General features: G+C 34.4%; 1 protein-coding gene across 2 annotated transcripts in view; it reads left to right on the forward strand.

Annotated features, from left to right (window-relative positions):
* The window catches only part of LOC136035397 (peroxidase-like), a 93,123-nt gene extending 80,106 nt beyond the window's left edge, over nucleotides 1–13,017 (forward strand). For both annotated transcript variants that reach the window (XM_065717178.1, XM_065717179.1), the window contains exons 14-16: nucleotides 2,939–3,047; nucleotides 10,267–10,363; nucleotides 11,010–13,017. In XM_065717178.1, coding sequence (XP_065573250.1) covers nucleotides 2,939–3,047; nucleotides 10,267–10,363; nucleotides 11,010–11,477 — 674 coding nt within the window. In that variant the 3' untranslated portion in view covers nucleotides 11,478–13,017. The remainder of the gene's footprint in view (nucleotides 1–2,938; nucleotides 3,048–10,266; nucleotides 10,364–11,009) is intronic.
* Nucleotides 13,018–17,633: the final 4,616 nt, after the last annotated feature.

Genomic DNA, 17,633 nt, shown 5'->3' on the forward strand with positions numbered 1-17,633 from the left:
GCAGAGCTTTTATACGCACCGACAATATAGTAAACAGACATATTTAAGGACCTACTATATAAATCCCTTTATAGTGATGTATATTTTCACTTTGCAAGATTTTAGTGTGTTATTTTACTGCAGTCACTTGGTTTTATTTTAAAATGAGAACAAAAAATTTATGTCATTTCATAGCTTAGATTTAGCTTCTTAATATGCCAAATAGCTTCTTATGGGTTTTGTTGGGGACAATTTCTTTTTATATTTTCTCAAAACCACAACATTTTATCTCTTTGACATGTTAATTAATTAAGCTAGTTTAACTTACCTAAATAAAAACAAAAGTTGAGTTAACATAAAAAAATTAGAAATCAGTTTGTCTTTAACAATGGCAAACATAGCCAAAGCTAACCTAACCTATCGTAACTTTTTAAAGTTGCTTCAAAGTGTCTTAATTCCATTCCCGGCATTAGTTTATCACCCTAGAGTGTGCCCACGAACTTTGAACGAACACGAACTGATAAGAGAGGAGAAGACTGTTGGTCTACAGCATATGTCTTACCCACAGTGTAACTCAAACCGTGATTTATATTTATCGGTAGGAAATGTGCAAATAGGAATTTTTTCTATGTTTTAAGTAGTTTTAGATCAATCTATAAGGAATAGTCCAAGTAAATATTTAATTCTGGCTTGGTTAGTTGATAGAGACTAATTAATCCAGCAACATAAATAATATTCTCCTTTAATGTAAGCTATTCTTTTACGCTCGTCACAAAATTTCGTATTTAATAGGGGTCAACAATAATAAGTTTCAAAACAGCATGTAATGTGCCAAGAACCTATATTTAGCCAAGTTGCATTTAGTATTATCCGGTATGCAGCACGTTTATATTTTTTATATTACCATGATGGGTAGATGATCCCTTTAGTGAATCCTGGAAGCTGCGGGCTTACCTACAAAGAAGGTCCGCCTCTTTAAAAATTTTATAGCAATGCAGAAAGAGCCGTCCTGGTTAATAGGAAGCTTTTTTCTTCCTTCTAGTTCAACAACGGAGTACGGCAAGGATGACCTACTCAACCTGAGCTGTTTAACTGCGTCATTGACCACATTCCGAACAATATATACCTTCTCCACCCTTTGGAATCGGTTATGCCCGGAGGACCCTCTCTGGTATTGATATCACGATGATGTAGCTGTCCTTAGTGACAATCTTGACCAACTTAAGTCTGCACTCGAGACACTCTACTTCATAGAACATTAGGTTAGGGCTTTAAATCAACTCCATAGTCAATAGTCATAGTCATAGTCAACTCCAATCAAGACCATAGATAAGATCGCTTCAAAAACACAATTAACTGTTGAGATTAACGGTCAAGCTGTCGACTTGGTAAGGCAGTTCCCATACCTCGGATCAATTATATCCTGAAACGGCACACTTGACTCCGTAACCTTTGTCAGATAAATGAAGGCAAACCCTGTATTTGGATAACTCCTGAGGGTAGTTTTCCTCATACCACAAATTAGTCGCCAAACCAAAGCTCGAATTTACAACGCCGCTTTCTCAAGTGCCATGCTATATTTTTCTAAAACAGGGCTGATAACTAAGACACAGCTACGAAAAGTCGATTCTGTTCAGCCTAGACACCTGTGTCGAATAAAGGGCATCAAATGGTATGACCAGATCCACAACACCAAGATCCTGAAAACCTTCAAACTGGCAGATCTCTCTACTCAAGTAGAAACTCGTTCCTTGATGTGGTACGGCCATTTAGTCCTTTTCCCGCCAAGCACCCCTGCAAGGATCATCATGGATTTCAACCCCTAGGAAAATGGCTGGCCACGTCTTAGAGGAAGACCGCGTACTAGGTGGGCTGATATCGTAAGCTAACGACTCCTCAGCTGCAATATTAGCCCAATCGAGTCCCCATCATTAGCCCGGGACAGGGCAACCTGGAGAAGGCTGACGATGCTTTCAGCTAGTTTTCTCTACGCTGGTGACCCTGCTGAGCAAGAGTGTTAAATCCAGTAAGTCATGAGGGGGTCTGATTGAATTCATATTGCAGCCAGATCAAAAAAAAATTAAACTGGGCACACTCGACTGCTCGTTAAGAAAGTCTTTGTTCTGTGTTTCAACAAAAATTACGAAATCAGTCTCGGAACCGAACGGCAATGACAGATCTGACATAATTTTATTATTTACTTTTAATATTTGCTTTTTTAGTAAAAATAGGTTGTGAAAAACTTATACTTTTCAATTGTATTGAAATATGTTAATCTTTATAAAGAAAACATAAAGAAAAGAAAAATAAATTAGCTCACTGGATATAATAATAACACAAAACATATCATGCTTACCAATCAGCTTTTTAATGAAGTTTTTTTATTCATTAATAATTTTTTAATATTTACGTTATAGTTATATTAAAGAGAGTTTCGCTAGCATATCAGGCGCTTTCGTCGGAGATCAAACATTTTAGGTGCCAAAACTGGAGTAAAACTGCAATTACCGTGGATATAACTGAAAATATATAATTAATACGAATGGATCTTTAAGACCCTTGACATTTCTGCGTGAGGGAATACAATCCCTAAGCTCTACTTTCCTTGGCCACGTGCCAAAATTTTATGTGACATAAATTGATTCCTCTTTAAATGTCATGCATTTATTCGAATTTGTAAAAGTAATCTTTTAAAAATTAAAATTTTCACTACAGTCTCATGTGAAAATTATCGTTTATTTAGGAAACTTAGCTTATTATTATGAAATTGAAAATAGGTCTTTTCAAAAGAAGACTACTTCCTAATTTTGAATGTACAAAAAGAGGGGAAAATAATTTTTTTTTTGGATAAATATTGCTCGAGTTGCCTTTGAAAATGCATAACCATCCCAATTAGCTGAAGTCTACCCTGCTTTCACATTTAAATATGACTTTCTGAATTTGTTTTCGTTCTCAACAGATCAAATTCGAGAGATTAGAAAGTCCAGACTATCAACACTAGTTTGCGACAACAGTGACACTGCAGATACAGTTCAAGTTTATGCCATGGTATTGCCGGATCATGATATGTAAGTAAAGAAATAAATATATACCATTCAGCTTCTGGTATTCAAACTCAGCACTAGATTAGTGACGAATATGCTGTTACGCTTATTAGTATTATAAGCATTTTTTTTTAGAAGCATGGTCACTGACACATGTTTATTTATTTCATTTTACTGGTGTTTTCTTTTCCAAGGGTCGATTGCATTGGACTTGTGGTTCAAAGATATTGAGAGAGGACCTCTTTGATTGAAGATTGGAAGTTGGAATTGAACAGTCGATTGAAAATATTGATATAACTGATCGCCTCAGAATTATCAAAAAATATTGTATTTAGCTTGCTAGTTTTAGAGCCCATAATGAATACGATAGGACATTTGTTCCAAGATACATGCAGTCCACACAAAATAAAAACTCTTTATAAGGTACTTGCTTCTAAACTGCACGCAATTGAGTTTCTCTACTTGAGGGCTCATAGAAATATGCACAGTGGTGAATAGTAATGCCTCAGCAACGTAAGCTGAGGGCTGTTACATGTTTCTACGGGAGGGGGTATGCTTGAAGCCTAGACGAGTGAATTTTCTGGCCAAAATGTACTACCTTTCAGAGACCTTCAGATGAGTATGGATTAAAAAGGAATGATTTCCTCCCTAATCAAACAATTTGCTCTAACCCCTGTAGATAAATTTAAACAGAAGAATCCTTCCCTATCTCAACCACTAGATAAAATCGGACCGAGAGAACATATAAACAAGTATAAACATAAGCGATATTAGAATTTTTCATGGGTAGGCACACGTGTGGCAGAAGGAAATAATTGGTATGGTTGTAATAATGCAAAAGGTAAGGATAACGTTGGTTTAAGAATGAAAAGAAGACAAAAAATGAATATATAAGGACAATCAAGAAAAAATAAGTTTTATTTGAACAATGCCATAACATGATGAAATTTGATTAGTTAAATTTGGCACTTCACATTGATATTTCGGTTCCATACTATTGTCCGTTTTTTCTCAGAGGGAAACTTATGTGGCTATGGTCGTGGAAATTATTATGTCGTTTGGTTTGGAAATTATATGGTTCTCAAAGGGAATGATTAGACAATTTAAAATACTCTTAGCAATGTTCTGAAACATTCTAAGTTTTATACCAAACTTGCACGTAACCCGAAACTAGAAAGATAAGGAAAAGAATCATGAGGGTCGACTTAATGAGTCATAAAAAATTACTTTCTGAAGAGAATGTTTTGCATAATTTGCAAGTTTGCAGCAGAATATTTACAACAATAATAACAACAAACATTACTTTGTATTCTTCTTACAATACAAACACAATTCTTTTGAAGTCCTTGAATTTTCCGAAGACGCGCTAAGAATTTTATGGAGAACAGCTTTTAACAGACATCTGGTATTTTATCGGATATGGCTATTCCACCAGTGAGTAGAAGAAAAACAATGGTCCTACATCAAATTTCGAAGGAGATTCTTATGACCCAAAAAAGGAGTATAAAAGAGGGAAAATTCAAGCGAATATTTTTCCTCACCAAGAAAAAAAAAGTTTTGACGCTCCAGGGCCCAATGTTACTATCTAATACCACAGATTATTGTGAAACCTAATAAATAATCATTGCTATTGGGTTACAGTGTTGACTAGAAGCTAGCAGTAGAAATTTCCGTATTTCTGCTAAAATTTAGGTCAAACCTCCCTTTTAGAAATCCTTGATAGGCCAATCAGTTAAGTCATACCTGTGAGACGGGACAGTAGTGAACCGCTTTGCCGGCTCACTACATTTCTTTCTGCCTTCACAACAATGAACAATACAAATTCGCACCATTATTCAGTGACTGACAAATATGCACTGGATGGTTGATGGGAGATTAAATGGTAGGAGCTTTTATACGCGCCGAGAATATAGAAGACAAATATTATTAAAAATGCTTCTGTTTCAATTTATCTACAGTGGTTGCAACGAACTGTAAGTTAGGAGCGACTTGGCCTAATACTAACCGAAAAATATGAAAACAGAATTTTGGTATCAACAGATAGATCAAAAGAATTGGCTTATTATGTTGATTCCAAATTTATAATATTCTGTAAGCTTACTGCTGCCCATCAAAAGTTAAAAAGTCTGAGAAAATTTGCTTAATTTTAAAAAAAGGAGAGAAACCTCCCCAGGAAGTCAAACAATTTTAATGAAAATCGACACCATCTGAACGATCAGAAATTTTAATAAGAAAAATTTTTCGGTTCAAATTTTGAGATAGCTCTTTTGCTCAGCATATTAAAAGTCTATTTGGGTTGGGCTTCTAGGGCGGAATGTTCTGTGGGGAGGGAGGGACGTTTCCGCGGGTCAGCTTTCCAGGGGAATCTTAAACTTGGGAAATTTGACTGGATTCCATCTGATATTATTTTTATTTGTCTTACTTTCTGTTGCCAATTTAATTTTCCATGTAGATATGTTCTAGGCGAATTGTCTAGTGGCAAATTTTCCACGGGGTAGGAATTGTCTTGAGGATTTCACTCTTGGGGGGGGGGAGGGTTTCTTACGGAAGAAATTCTCCATGGGGAACTTTCCGCAGGACAAATTCTCCATGGGACAACTTGGGAGCCAGTTTCCATGGGAGCAACTTTCCTATGGGGAAGGGGCGCAGGCTCCTCGGAAGATTTTCTACGGAAGGAGAGATTTCTGGCATGATTTGAAAAATGGTTAGAAATTCTATATGAAAGTATGCAAATGAAAGTATGCAAAGGAGAATTTTTAAGGCGGAATCATCCATAAGAAACGTGGGGGGATTATGGGGGGATTTTCAGCAAGGATGGAATTATCCAAAGGGAATTTTTTGGGTGGCTCTATTTTGTGGGGGAGTGTCCCGTGAGTGGAGGGAATTTTAGATGAAAAGGAGCAAGATTTCCTGGCATTATTTGAAAAACATTCAGAAATTCAATAAGAACAGCGAGTTCTTCCAACTGGAAGTAAGGAGCAACATTTAAACTTAAAACGAACAAAAATTATTCTGTATATGAGGATTTTACCTTGCTCTTCAATGCCTCGCTCTTTACGCTTAAGTTTGACTGAATTCTGAAAAATTCGAAAAAATGAGGTATTTTTAACTTACGAACGGGTGATCGCTTCTCATGAAATTTGATTTTTAGAAGCATGTCGTGTCTCAAAGCTCGTATTTTAAATCCCGACCGGATCTGGTGACATTGGGGGGGGGGAACCTAAAATCATGGGAAACGCTTAGATTGGAGGGATCGGGATGAAACTTTGTGGGAAAAATAAGCAGAAGTCTTAGATACGTGGTTGTCATAATTGGAACAGATCCGCTCTATTGGGAGGGGGAGGTTTAATTCTGAAAAAAATGAAAAAATGGCGTATTTTTAACTTGCGAAGGAGTGATGGGATCTTCATGAAACTTCATATTTAGAAGGACCTCGTAACTCAGATCTCTTATTTTAAATCTCAACTAGATCCAGCGTCATTGGCTGGGGGGCAGTTGGGGGGGGGAATCTTAGAAAATACTTAAATGGGAGAGATCAGGATGAAACTGGATGAGAAGAATAAAAACCTGTCTAAGATACGTGACTGACCTAACCGGACCGGATTTGCTCTCTTTGGGGGATTTGGGGGGGGGGGGGGTAATTAGAAAAAATAAGGTATTTGTAACTTACGAACGGGTCAGCAGATCTTAATGAAATCTGATATTTAGAAGGATCTTGTGCTTTAAAGCTCAAGGGAGTGGAGGGGGAAACCGGAATTCTTGGAAAACGTGAAAATTGGGATATTTTTATCTTACGAATAGGAGATCGGACCGTAATGAAACTTGATATATATAGAAGGATCTTATGTCTCAGATGCACCATTTTCGACTCGAATTGGATCTGGGGACATATGGGTTGGAGGAGGGAAACAGAAATCTTGGAAAATGCTTAGAGTGGAGAGATCGGGATGAAACTTAATGGGAAGAATAAGCACAAGCTCTAGATACGTGATCGACATAATTGGAACGGATCCGTTCTCTTTGGAGGAGCTGGGGGTGTTAATTTGGAAAAATTAGAAAAATTGAGGTGTTTTTAACTTAAGAACAGGTGACCAGATCTTAATAAAATTTGATATTTAGAAGGAAATCATGTCTCAGAGCTCTCATTTCAAAGCCCGACCAGATCTGTTGACATTGGGGGGAGATGAAGGGGGAAATCTTGGAAAACGGTTGGAGTGGAGGAACCTGGATGGAGCTTGGTGGATGGAATAAGCAAATGTCCTTGATACGTGATTAACATAACCGTACTGGATTCGCTCTCTTTGAGGGAGTTGGGGGGAGGGGTTCAGTGATTTGGCAGGTTTGGTGCTTCTGGACGTACTAGGACGATGAAAATTGTTAGGCGTGTCAGGGAGCTGCACAAATTGACTTGATAAAGTCGTTTTCCCAAATTTGACCATCTGGGGGGCTAAAGGGAGAGGGAAAATTCGAAAAAATGATGTATTTATAACTTACAAGTGGGTGATAGGATCTTAATGAATTTTGACATTTAGAAGGAAATCTTGACTCAGAGCTCTTATTTTAAATCCTGACCGGCATTAAGCCTCTGACTTTCCTTTTAAATTAATCTATTGATTCTTAGAATTTTGTTAGAGCTCATTCCATATGAGCTCTTGGCTCTTAGCTCTTCTTGCCTCGTCGCAAGTGCCATATGAGCTCTTAGCTCTTGTTTTTAATTTAATCTCCTACAAAAGACATTAAAGACTGAGCCTATAAAATGATGTTTTGGAGTGACAACTTTCCTCTTATTGCCCAGTTATTTTAGGCGTAACTCTGCTTACTTCTACAGAAGGTGGTGTATCAAAGGGGTATCATCTATATAAAAAACAGTTTTTTTTTAAAGCTTCCCCTTGAGAATCCCGGAGATTGCAACCTGAAAAATCTATTTAAGTTTCTCAGAACCTGCTCATCCCCTCCAAGCTTTGAAATATGTTTAGGTGTGTAATTATTTAGGGTAAGTTAACACTCAGGGATGGTCGAACCATTATTGTACGGATAATAAACTTAAATTTAAAAAACTTTGGTTAATGCATAGGGGATATTGAAGCATTCCTAATATTTAAGTATGATCGTGATAGAATGACATTCATAATGTTCTATAACGCTGAAGCGACTATTTATAAAAGTGCAAAAAAGGGATTTCGATCTGCACAGGGTCGGAATACTATCGGGGTTCTAAGAACTATTAAAAGGGCATTTATACAGCCTCCGAGTATTAGAGGCTTTACTGGCAGACGGTATAACACTCGCTCCTAAACATAAAATCGATTCACAAAAAAAAAACATTAAAACAAAACATTACTGTATATCGATAAAACTAGCATTAATAGCCTATAACATCACATAGTTGTTCATCACATAATCGGGCGGAAACCGGACTTTTTTTTATGGGGAAGCGAGGTACCTAAGGCCTCAAAAAAGCTCTAAGCCCAAGTTTTCAAACTTTCAACGTAAAGAGAAGGGAGTAGAGGATGGGGCACCTTATATAAAAGATAATATATGTTCATTTTAAGTTTCAATGCTGCTACCCTAGTAAAGAGGCTTAAAGCTCCAATTTATTAATATATGGAAATGTGCATTTTGTTTTTGAGAAGGAAGATCATTGATGCATATTGATTTTTTTTTTTTCATGGGCTATTGTACTGAACTATTAGTCTCTGTAAAATCGAGAGAAGATTCATTTGAACGAAAATTCAAACTTCTAGTGCTCTTTTTAAAGTAACCAAGAAGATTTTTGTCGCAGCTAAGTGGTGTTTTCCGCCACTTTGTTGTACAAAACTGAGTGGCATAAAGAAAAAATTCAGATATAGCCAATTAATTTAAGAATATAAAAAAACTGTGTATTGAACTTTCCAGCTTCAGAGGCAACAATACCGCACCGTGGTGAATTTGTTCACAAAGGGTCACGTAATCACACACAAAAACTGGTTAATATAGGAAGTCATTTTAAAGCTTCACTAAACTAAGATGATTCACTTAATGTTTGATAACATTATTATCAAGGTTGGTTTCTGAGTCATTTTTTAGGTGTGAAGGGGGTGTGCGTAGTACCTCGAAATACATTAATATATGCCAATTTTCTAACTTTTCACAAGCATTCAAATAGCTATTGAAGTGCGTATGAGGGACTGGGGAGGTGGAAATAATCTTCTAATTCATTTAAACCAAGCCTGAATATGGGTGCTCTGTTATGACAGCTTCCCTCATATTGCTAAAAAAAAGTTTTTCGTGTGCCATAAGAGTTTATATTCATATGATGATCTGCACGAAAAAAGCTGCTCAATGCAATTATTGAAAAACTGAAAATATTGAAAATAATGACCTACGGTCATTAGAAGCGCTCAATATAGATATTTACTTTTAAGTTTCATTTATCTAAGTTGATTCATTTGATGTTTTATAAAATTATCTACAGTGATGTTTATTTGCGATTTATGATGTTAGTTATCAGACCTCTAAAAAGGAATTTTGATGCAATATGTACATTAGAAAAATGGAATCATTATGTTGATTCCAAATGCATAAAATTCAGTAATTTTGAAGATACCCAACAAAAGTTATGAGCCTGAAAAAATTAGGTCCATTTACCAAATAAGGGAAAATACACCAAGAAAGTGAGTTGCCTTGACGAAAATTCCACCATTGACTTCAGTATGTCAAAAAACTCTATTGTTGAGGTATCATGCCCTATCTAAAAACAAGAAATATTGTATTTTTCTTGAGAAGGTTGATCACACATTCGTGTTTATTAGTTGTTTTTTATTCTAAGGGTGTATGGAATGATGGGTCTTAGATTGTCTGTAGAAGGATCTGTTGAAATGACATTAAATGTTTATCACCTTTTAAGTAACAAAACAGATTCTGCCACAAAAAAGTGGCTTTTTCAGTCATTTAGTGGCGTCAAATAACAATTTTGGTCTAAAGGGTGATAAAAGTTCTTTGAGTGAAAATTTCAGACTAATCGATGAGTGCTAAATAAGGGTGCTAAAAAGTCTTTGAGTAAAATTTTAGGTTCAACACATTTCGGAATCATTTGATTCTCTAGAACAATCTCAATTTCATTTTCCAAATTTAAATGTATGTCAATTGACTCTTTACTTTCATTTGAAGAAAAAGAAAACCTTGTTATCCAAAATTTATTTTTACCTTTATACTTTAAAGACATCATAAGAGAGAGTGTAACTAATGTATTTTTTCGTTATAGAAATCCTCGAGTTGCCTGTAAAAGTGGTGTTCTTCAAAGGATGGACCTGTCTGCCTGGATAGAAAACCCAAGAAGCCCTTCACCTTCCATATATCCAGTAGGTTCTCCTTACTAAGTCGATTTTCAGCTTGGGTAAATTGAATGAAGAATAATTTAGCATTAGTGCATATGTTTGATTTGTCGATTAATCTTTATAGTTTACTTTATTTAGGAGTTGTATCACTCTAGATTCACTGCAAGAAACCTTTACAATTGCTCAAAGACACAAATTTTAGAGCAGAACTTATTTTGTTTTTAGTAGAACTTCTAAATTTATTCCATAGACACGCACTTATGTATGCGCTATATATTTTTATAAGAGATAGTTATTTTTATATAGATTTACATGTATGTTTTTTTATACGAGATGGATATTTTTATATGATTTTATTTCTTGCACTTAAAAGAGTTTTCAGAGATGTGTGTATAGATGGTAGCTTTCTTTATCATTTTTATATTCTAAGTAGACTTTTTTTTTCAATCTGTCTAAAGACCTCTTTCTTTGAAAATTTGTACTTTCAGTTTTGATGCTCTTTCTCTGAACGTCTGCATTTTCAGTTTTGATGGTCGGGACGTCCAACAACCCAAACTAGACTGACAAAATTAAATTTTAAATTCTATGAGCAAGTTTTAAACCTAATTATCTTTAGAGAAGGCCTTTAGAACTTCTGCCAACTTCAAATACTGATTTGTGTTTTTTTCAGAATCTGAATGCATTGGACACACAAAACGATGGACTTGACAACTTAGACCTCGACTTGAAGCCATTTAAAGACATGGGACTCCCCGGATTTGACTTTCCAAAATTCCCTAACATTCCTATTACTGCTGTTGGAGCTAACTTGAAACCACATATAGATCCTACTAATGCATATAACACGAACTTTGTACCTTCAAAGGACATTGTGCCTCTTGAGAAACCTATTCATCAAGAGCGTCCTCACTTTGTTGAGCCACCCCCATTTAGACATCCTCAGAAAAACTGTTGCCCTGGTTCCTTCAATCCAGTAAATAGGCCTTTACGACGTAGACACGACCTGAAAATATCCAAACCTTTGTCTGTGGAAAACCGGAGGTCTGACAAACCTTTAAGGAAACGTAAACATCCTTCTAGGACTCGAAACACCTTTCGTGATATAATTGAAAAACTGGAGAAAAAATCTAATTTGTAGTTTAAATAATGCCTCTTCGAACAATATTTATAACTTATATATTATTGTATATAATGATCCTTAACAAATGTAAAGCGAAATTAAAATCTACATTGCGTCAAAAGTACGTGCTCCACTTTGGTCAAAAACTACAACTTACATTAAATGCATTAAATCTAAGTTAAAAAGTTCACTGTTCGGAAAAATAGCTAATACCAAAAATCGATGAATGATAGGGATCTCCTTTTTTAGTCTTCCGATTCATTTTTTTAATTATCTTTGAAGAAATATGATTAATTTAGCAATTTTTCAAATGATTGTTGGATAAATCTATCTATCTTTCCACTTAAGTAACGCTGAATGTTACAGGGGAATGGTACAATCTAGAATAGATCATAGACTAAATTGTAAATGTGTAAATCCGATATCAGGGTTTTTTCACGTTTCAAATCATGAAAAGCCCTCAAAAAGACACCTTATTTAAAAATTCTTTTGATCGGTGAAATTAAATTTTCAAAGCAGCATTAACAATAAGGTAGTATTAAAGCCCTTTTAAATGCTCTATTGAATTAATGTTTAGTTGTAAGAAAACGGTAGAAGTCATCATTTTTGGTGAAGCTGAGTTATTACACCATCTTAATAAAATTCCCACTTCAAATCGATTAATTTAACTTCCCTTGGTCAGTGTCTAAAATAGTGGAATGCATTCCTTCTATTGAACTAAACATCTAATTTCGTCTCACATTAATGACAATTTCTGTCTAATCTGTTTCAATAAGTTGCTTTTCAATTGCGTAATTATTAACCAAACCAGCATTATCGTTTGAAGAATTTCACATTTGACTTATGAGTGTATGATATCGGAATACAACACAAATACTGTATGACAACCAACATTTTCATGTTTATTGATTGCTTGATTTATTGATTTGAGGTGGGAATTCACGACTACCACACTGCTTGATGCTAATTTTTAATAATAATCACTGCTGAATCACTGCAGAATCACTGCATCACTGCCCTAGAAATAACATAACTGATATTTTAACGAGATCCTGCTATGACTATGTGACTAACTTCATTTCAGTATCCTACATATCCTCGGACATTATGTCTTTTACGTTAATTCTATTGACTATATTTAATTTAGAGATTTCCATTTTCTTTGGACTAATTTACCTTACACTTTAGCAATACAAAATTTTCGAAGAGTATATTTAAACTGTTTTAAGGGGACTTAACTAAACTAAGTGGAAAGTACCTTACCACTTCGTTTTCTTTGAAGATGTTGCTGCTTAAGGCAAAGAGAAACATACATAAATAATAATAAAATTGAACTCCATTTTTGGCGTCTAGAATCTTAACCCGTTTCTGACAATGCTTTACGTTCGTAACAAATGACTTCTGATTTTAGATAGCTGACTTTACAATCAGATTTTACGAGTAACATAACTCTTCTCCATAATGATATTTTATGTGTGCAATAAAGTGTTTTAGTAGTTGATGTACAAAATACATATGTGGATAAGTTATTGATGGAAATAAATAGTTTTCAAAAGTATTCTTTGCATGAGTAGGAATAAAGGTTATTTCTTAACATTAAAAAGTTTGTTCAATCTTGAAACAAAATTATCAGATTTGATCAAAAACCAAATCAAGGGCTTGATAGCTATGTGCCAAAAGAGAAATATTTGTGTTGTAATACTATAAAGCAGAATAAGGCCATTTTTTAATCAAATTCATATTCTGATATGTTACGTTTATCTTCAACCAGGTTTTCTATGAACCCTATCATGGATGTCCCAAAAGTAATCCATTAGAAGCTGAGTATCTTTTTAAGTGTCCCGTAAAATGTTCTTATTTTTACCAATAGCATTTTAAAGAGCAGCTAGGGGTTGGCTTGCACGAACAAACAGTACATGGGATTATCTGTCTTATCTCACGTATTATTATAGAGCATGCTCTCCCTCGATTAAAAATTAAACGTGTTCTACAATCTAGGAGTTTATGTTATGAGGCTAAAACCTAAAGCAGTTTCATTTTCTTTAACACATTGCCATATTTATCAGCTCTACAATCACCAGTGTAAGGCCGTTTTTAAATAGCATCTATAGTTGGATGGTGTTCAAAAAGAATGAAACTGTTATGAACTTTTTTTTTGTTTTATGTGTAACAGGAGTCTATGAAAAAATGAATCCAAATTTATTGGAGATTGAAAGACCCAGCCTTATTAGAAGTGATTAAGAAGAGTTTTTTTTTCTATTATTCCAGAAAGAAAACTGAAAACATGATTGCTTTGAACGCGTGTAACCAAGCCGTGTTTCCATTGTCCCATCTGTTTCTAACAGTTACTGGCAACAGTTCGTTTGTGGATTGGAGGATTTGCAAATTATAACCTATTATATTCCTGTTTAATATTCTCAACAAACATAAAATGTTACAAACAACGTTTTTAAGCAGCTGATAACGTTTTAAAGCCTACAGGGCATAAAAAGCAAATCTGCATAACATAAGAACAGTCGACAAATATTTTGAAAGCGAAGAGACTTTATTTTGTTATCATTTTTATTTCATCTTATTTTAAGGGCTTTGCTTGAAATTTGCCTAAAAATTTCTAATTTTATTATACTATTAGAAATGATTCCTTCTTTTGATCAAACAGTTCGTGGTAAAGAACTGTAGTAACTAGCGACCCGGTTCAATAGTAACCAAAACTCTAAAAAATGGAATTTTGATACCAATAGCTACATCAAAAGAATCGCATTTTAATGCTGATTTTAAATATATAAGTTTCATCAAGTTTAGTCTGAGAAAATTTGCTTTTTTTTAGAAAATAGGGAGAAACACCCCCTAAAAGTCATAGAATCTTAACGAAAATCACACCATCAGATTCAGCGTATCAGAGAACCTTACTGCAGAAGTTTCAAGCTCCTATCTACAATTAAATATAAAAAACTATCTTTTTTTTAACTGAATGTAAGGAGCGATATTAAAACTTAAAACGATATGAAATGGGTTGTTCCCTCCTCAACGCCTCGCTCTTTACAATAAAGTTTTTAATTGTTTTAAAAAGTAGAATTGTGGCAAAGAGTCAAACTTTAGCGTAAAGAGCGAGGGATTGCGGAGGGGACTACGCATTTCATATACAGAGTAATTTCTGTTCGTTTTAAGTTTTAATATCGCTCCTTACTTTCAGTTAAAAAACTAGTTTTCTTATTTAATTTCTGAATGTTTTGGAATTAATGTATTTTTGATTTTGGCTCTCCGCACATAAAATATTAAAATGAAATTTGCATATTAATTCTTTTTTGGCTAAATGGCTTTCTCTTAGTTTTGATGAGAAAATTTTGAGAAATAAGGGGTGGGGAAGGAGGCCTAGTTGCCCTCCAATTTTTCGGCTATTTATAAGGCAACTAGAACTTTTAATTTTTAAGAACGTTTTTATTAGTAAAAAATATACATAACTTAAGAATTAACTTACGTAACAAACTTTTATATTCTTATATATTTTATTTTGTATATGAGGGGGTTTGTCCCCTCGTTAATACCTTGCTTTTTACACTAAATCTTAAGTTTTGTCCCAATTCTTTAAGAATGACCCCTGAATCAGAAAGGTCGTAGAATAAATAGTTGAACTAAAAAATACTTTAGCATAAGGAGCAAGGTATTTATCTCCTCCTAAATACCTCTCTCTTTATGCTAAATTATTTTTAGAACCCCTCATATGCGTAATAATCTCTGTTCGCTTAAGTTTTAATGCTACTCCTTACTTTCAGCATGTTATTACTTTATTATGTTTATTTTTTCATTGTTTTTTTTTATAGTAATGCTAGAAAATCCCGCGCCCTTTTCATTGAATTTCTCTTCCCCCATGACCTATTCCTCCAAGGAAAGATCCTCCCACATAGCCCCCTCCCCTCAAAACTACCTCGAAACCAAAAAAAAATCCCCCTGAAAACTTCTCTACACTTCCCAATAACCATTACTGTATATAAACACTGGATAAAGTTTGTAACTTGCAGCCCCTCCTCCAGGAACTGTGGGGGAGTGAGTCAACCCAAAGACATAGTAATTATGGTTTTCGACTATGCGGAACGAAATGGCTATCTCAAAATTTTGATTCGTTGACTTTGGAAAAAAATGAGCGTGGGAGGGGGCCTAGGTGCCCTCAAATTTTTTTGGTCACTTAAAAAGGGCACTAGAACTTTTCATTTCCGTTAGAATGAGCCCTCTCACGACATTTCCGGACCACTTGGTCGATACGATGAGCCCTGGAAAAAAAACAACAAAAAAACAAATAAACACGCACCCGTGATCTGTCTTCTGGCAACAAATACGGAATTCAACATTTTTGTAGATAGCAGCTTGAAATATTTGCTGTATGGTTCTCTGATACGCTGAATGCGATGGTGTGATTTTCTTCAAGATTCTTTGACTTTTAAGGGGTGTTTCCCCCTATTTTCCAAAATAAGGCAAATTTTCTAAGGCTCGTAACTTTTGATGACAATGATTAAATTTGATGAAACTTACATATTTAAAATCACTAAAAATTCGATTCTTTTGATGTATCTTTTAGCATCAAAATTCCGTTTTTAGAGTTTCGTTTTCTATTGAGCCGGGTCGCTCCTTACTACAGTTCGTTACCACGAACTGTTTGAAAATGTTGGGGCGAACCCCCTCATATATGTAATAAAAACATGAGAATACAAAAGTTCTTTACGTAAGCTAATTTATAAGTTACGTAAATCTTTTACTAATAAAAAGATTCGTAAAAAATTAAAAGTTCTAGTTGCCTTTTTAATTAACCAAAAAATCGGTGGGCAACTAGGCTTCCTCCCTCGCTCTTTTTTTCTCAAAATAATTCGATCAAAATTATGAGAAAGCCATTTAGCCAAAAAAAAACAAAAAATTGCAAATTTTGTTTTAATTATTCCTCTGCGGAGAGCCAAAATCAAAACATGAATTGATTCAAAAACGTTCAGAAATTAAATTTAAGGAAAAACAAGTTTTTTTTCAACTGAAAGTAAGGAGCGACATTAAAATTTAAAACGAACAGAAATTACTTCGTATATGAAAGGGGCTGCCTCCTCATTAACGCCCCGCTCTTTACGCTAAAGTTTTTTTTACTGTTTTAAAAAGAAAAAGTGAGAGAAAAAAAGAGTCAAACTTTAGCGTAAAGAGCGGGGCGTTGATGAGGAAGCAGCCCCTTTCATATACGAAGTAATTTCTGTTCGTTTTAAGCTTTAATGTTGCTCCTTACTTTCAGTTAAAAAAACTTGTTTTTTTTATTTAATTTTGATCAATAAACGTGTTGCTGTGGACGAGCAGAATTATTCTACTAACAATTTTTGGTGAAGTTTATCATTTATTTATCATTTAATTTTAGATGGTTTATTTTGAAAAAAAGATGATATATTAGGGGAAAATCACACCTATACGATTTTTATGGTAATTCATTGCATATTACCTCTGCTTTTTAAAATGTGGTTGTTATTTCTATGTAACTTTTGGGCCTTCAATGTATTGTACGTTACGTTTCAAAATTTTCAATCTACCCAAGACTTTTCATTGCTGTAAAACTAATAACTCTTTTTAATTATCTACTTTCCATGTATTAAAAAATTCTTACAAAAAAAAACATTGATATTTTTAACAAAAAAAATTCTTAAAAAAAAAATAAACGCATATATCTAACAAGTTTGTATTTTGTTGATAAATCAAATTCTGTCTGTTTTGTGAAAACAGGTATGTAGTTCAAAATTGCAGGGATCAACAATTTGGACCTAAATTAAATCCCTGCTGTTGACATTTCTATAGGATTTAATTTTGTCTTTTTAACCTAAAAAAAAAGAGAAGCACCATCTTAATATTCTTTGATAAATCTTGTTTAAGGCTTAGGGTCATAAACCCTAGTCCTTTTCTTGTCCATATCACTTCTTAGAATGGTGGCCTTCATTAGGACTTTAAGAAAAGCTTTCCGTGGGTGATAATTTTATTTTAAAAGCTTTTAAGTACAAATGGCACAATACTGCTCAAGCTGCGAAGACAATACGGTTTCTAATCATATAAGTGAATGAAAGCAGTCAGTATTAAAACGAGTAAGCAAGCATTCTATGTCAACACAAGGGGTAAATAAGAAAGTTCTAACACAGAAGAATATAAGAGGATACATTTTTA

Source organism: Artemia franciscana, chromosome 14 (genome assembly GCF_032884065.1).
Source record: "Artemia franciscana chromosome 14, ASM3288406v1, whole genome shotgun sequence".
Lineage (NCBI taxonomy): Eukaryota > Metazoa > Arthropoda > Branchiopoda > Anostraca > Artemiidae > Artemia > Artemia franciscana.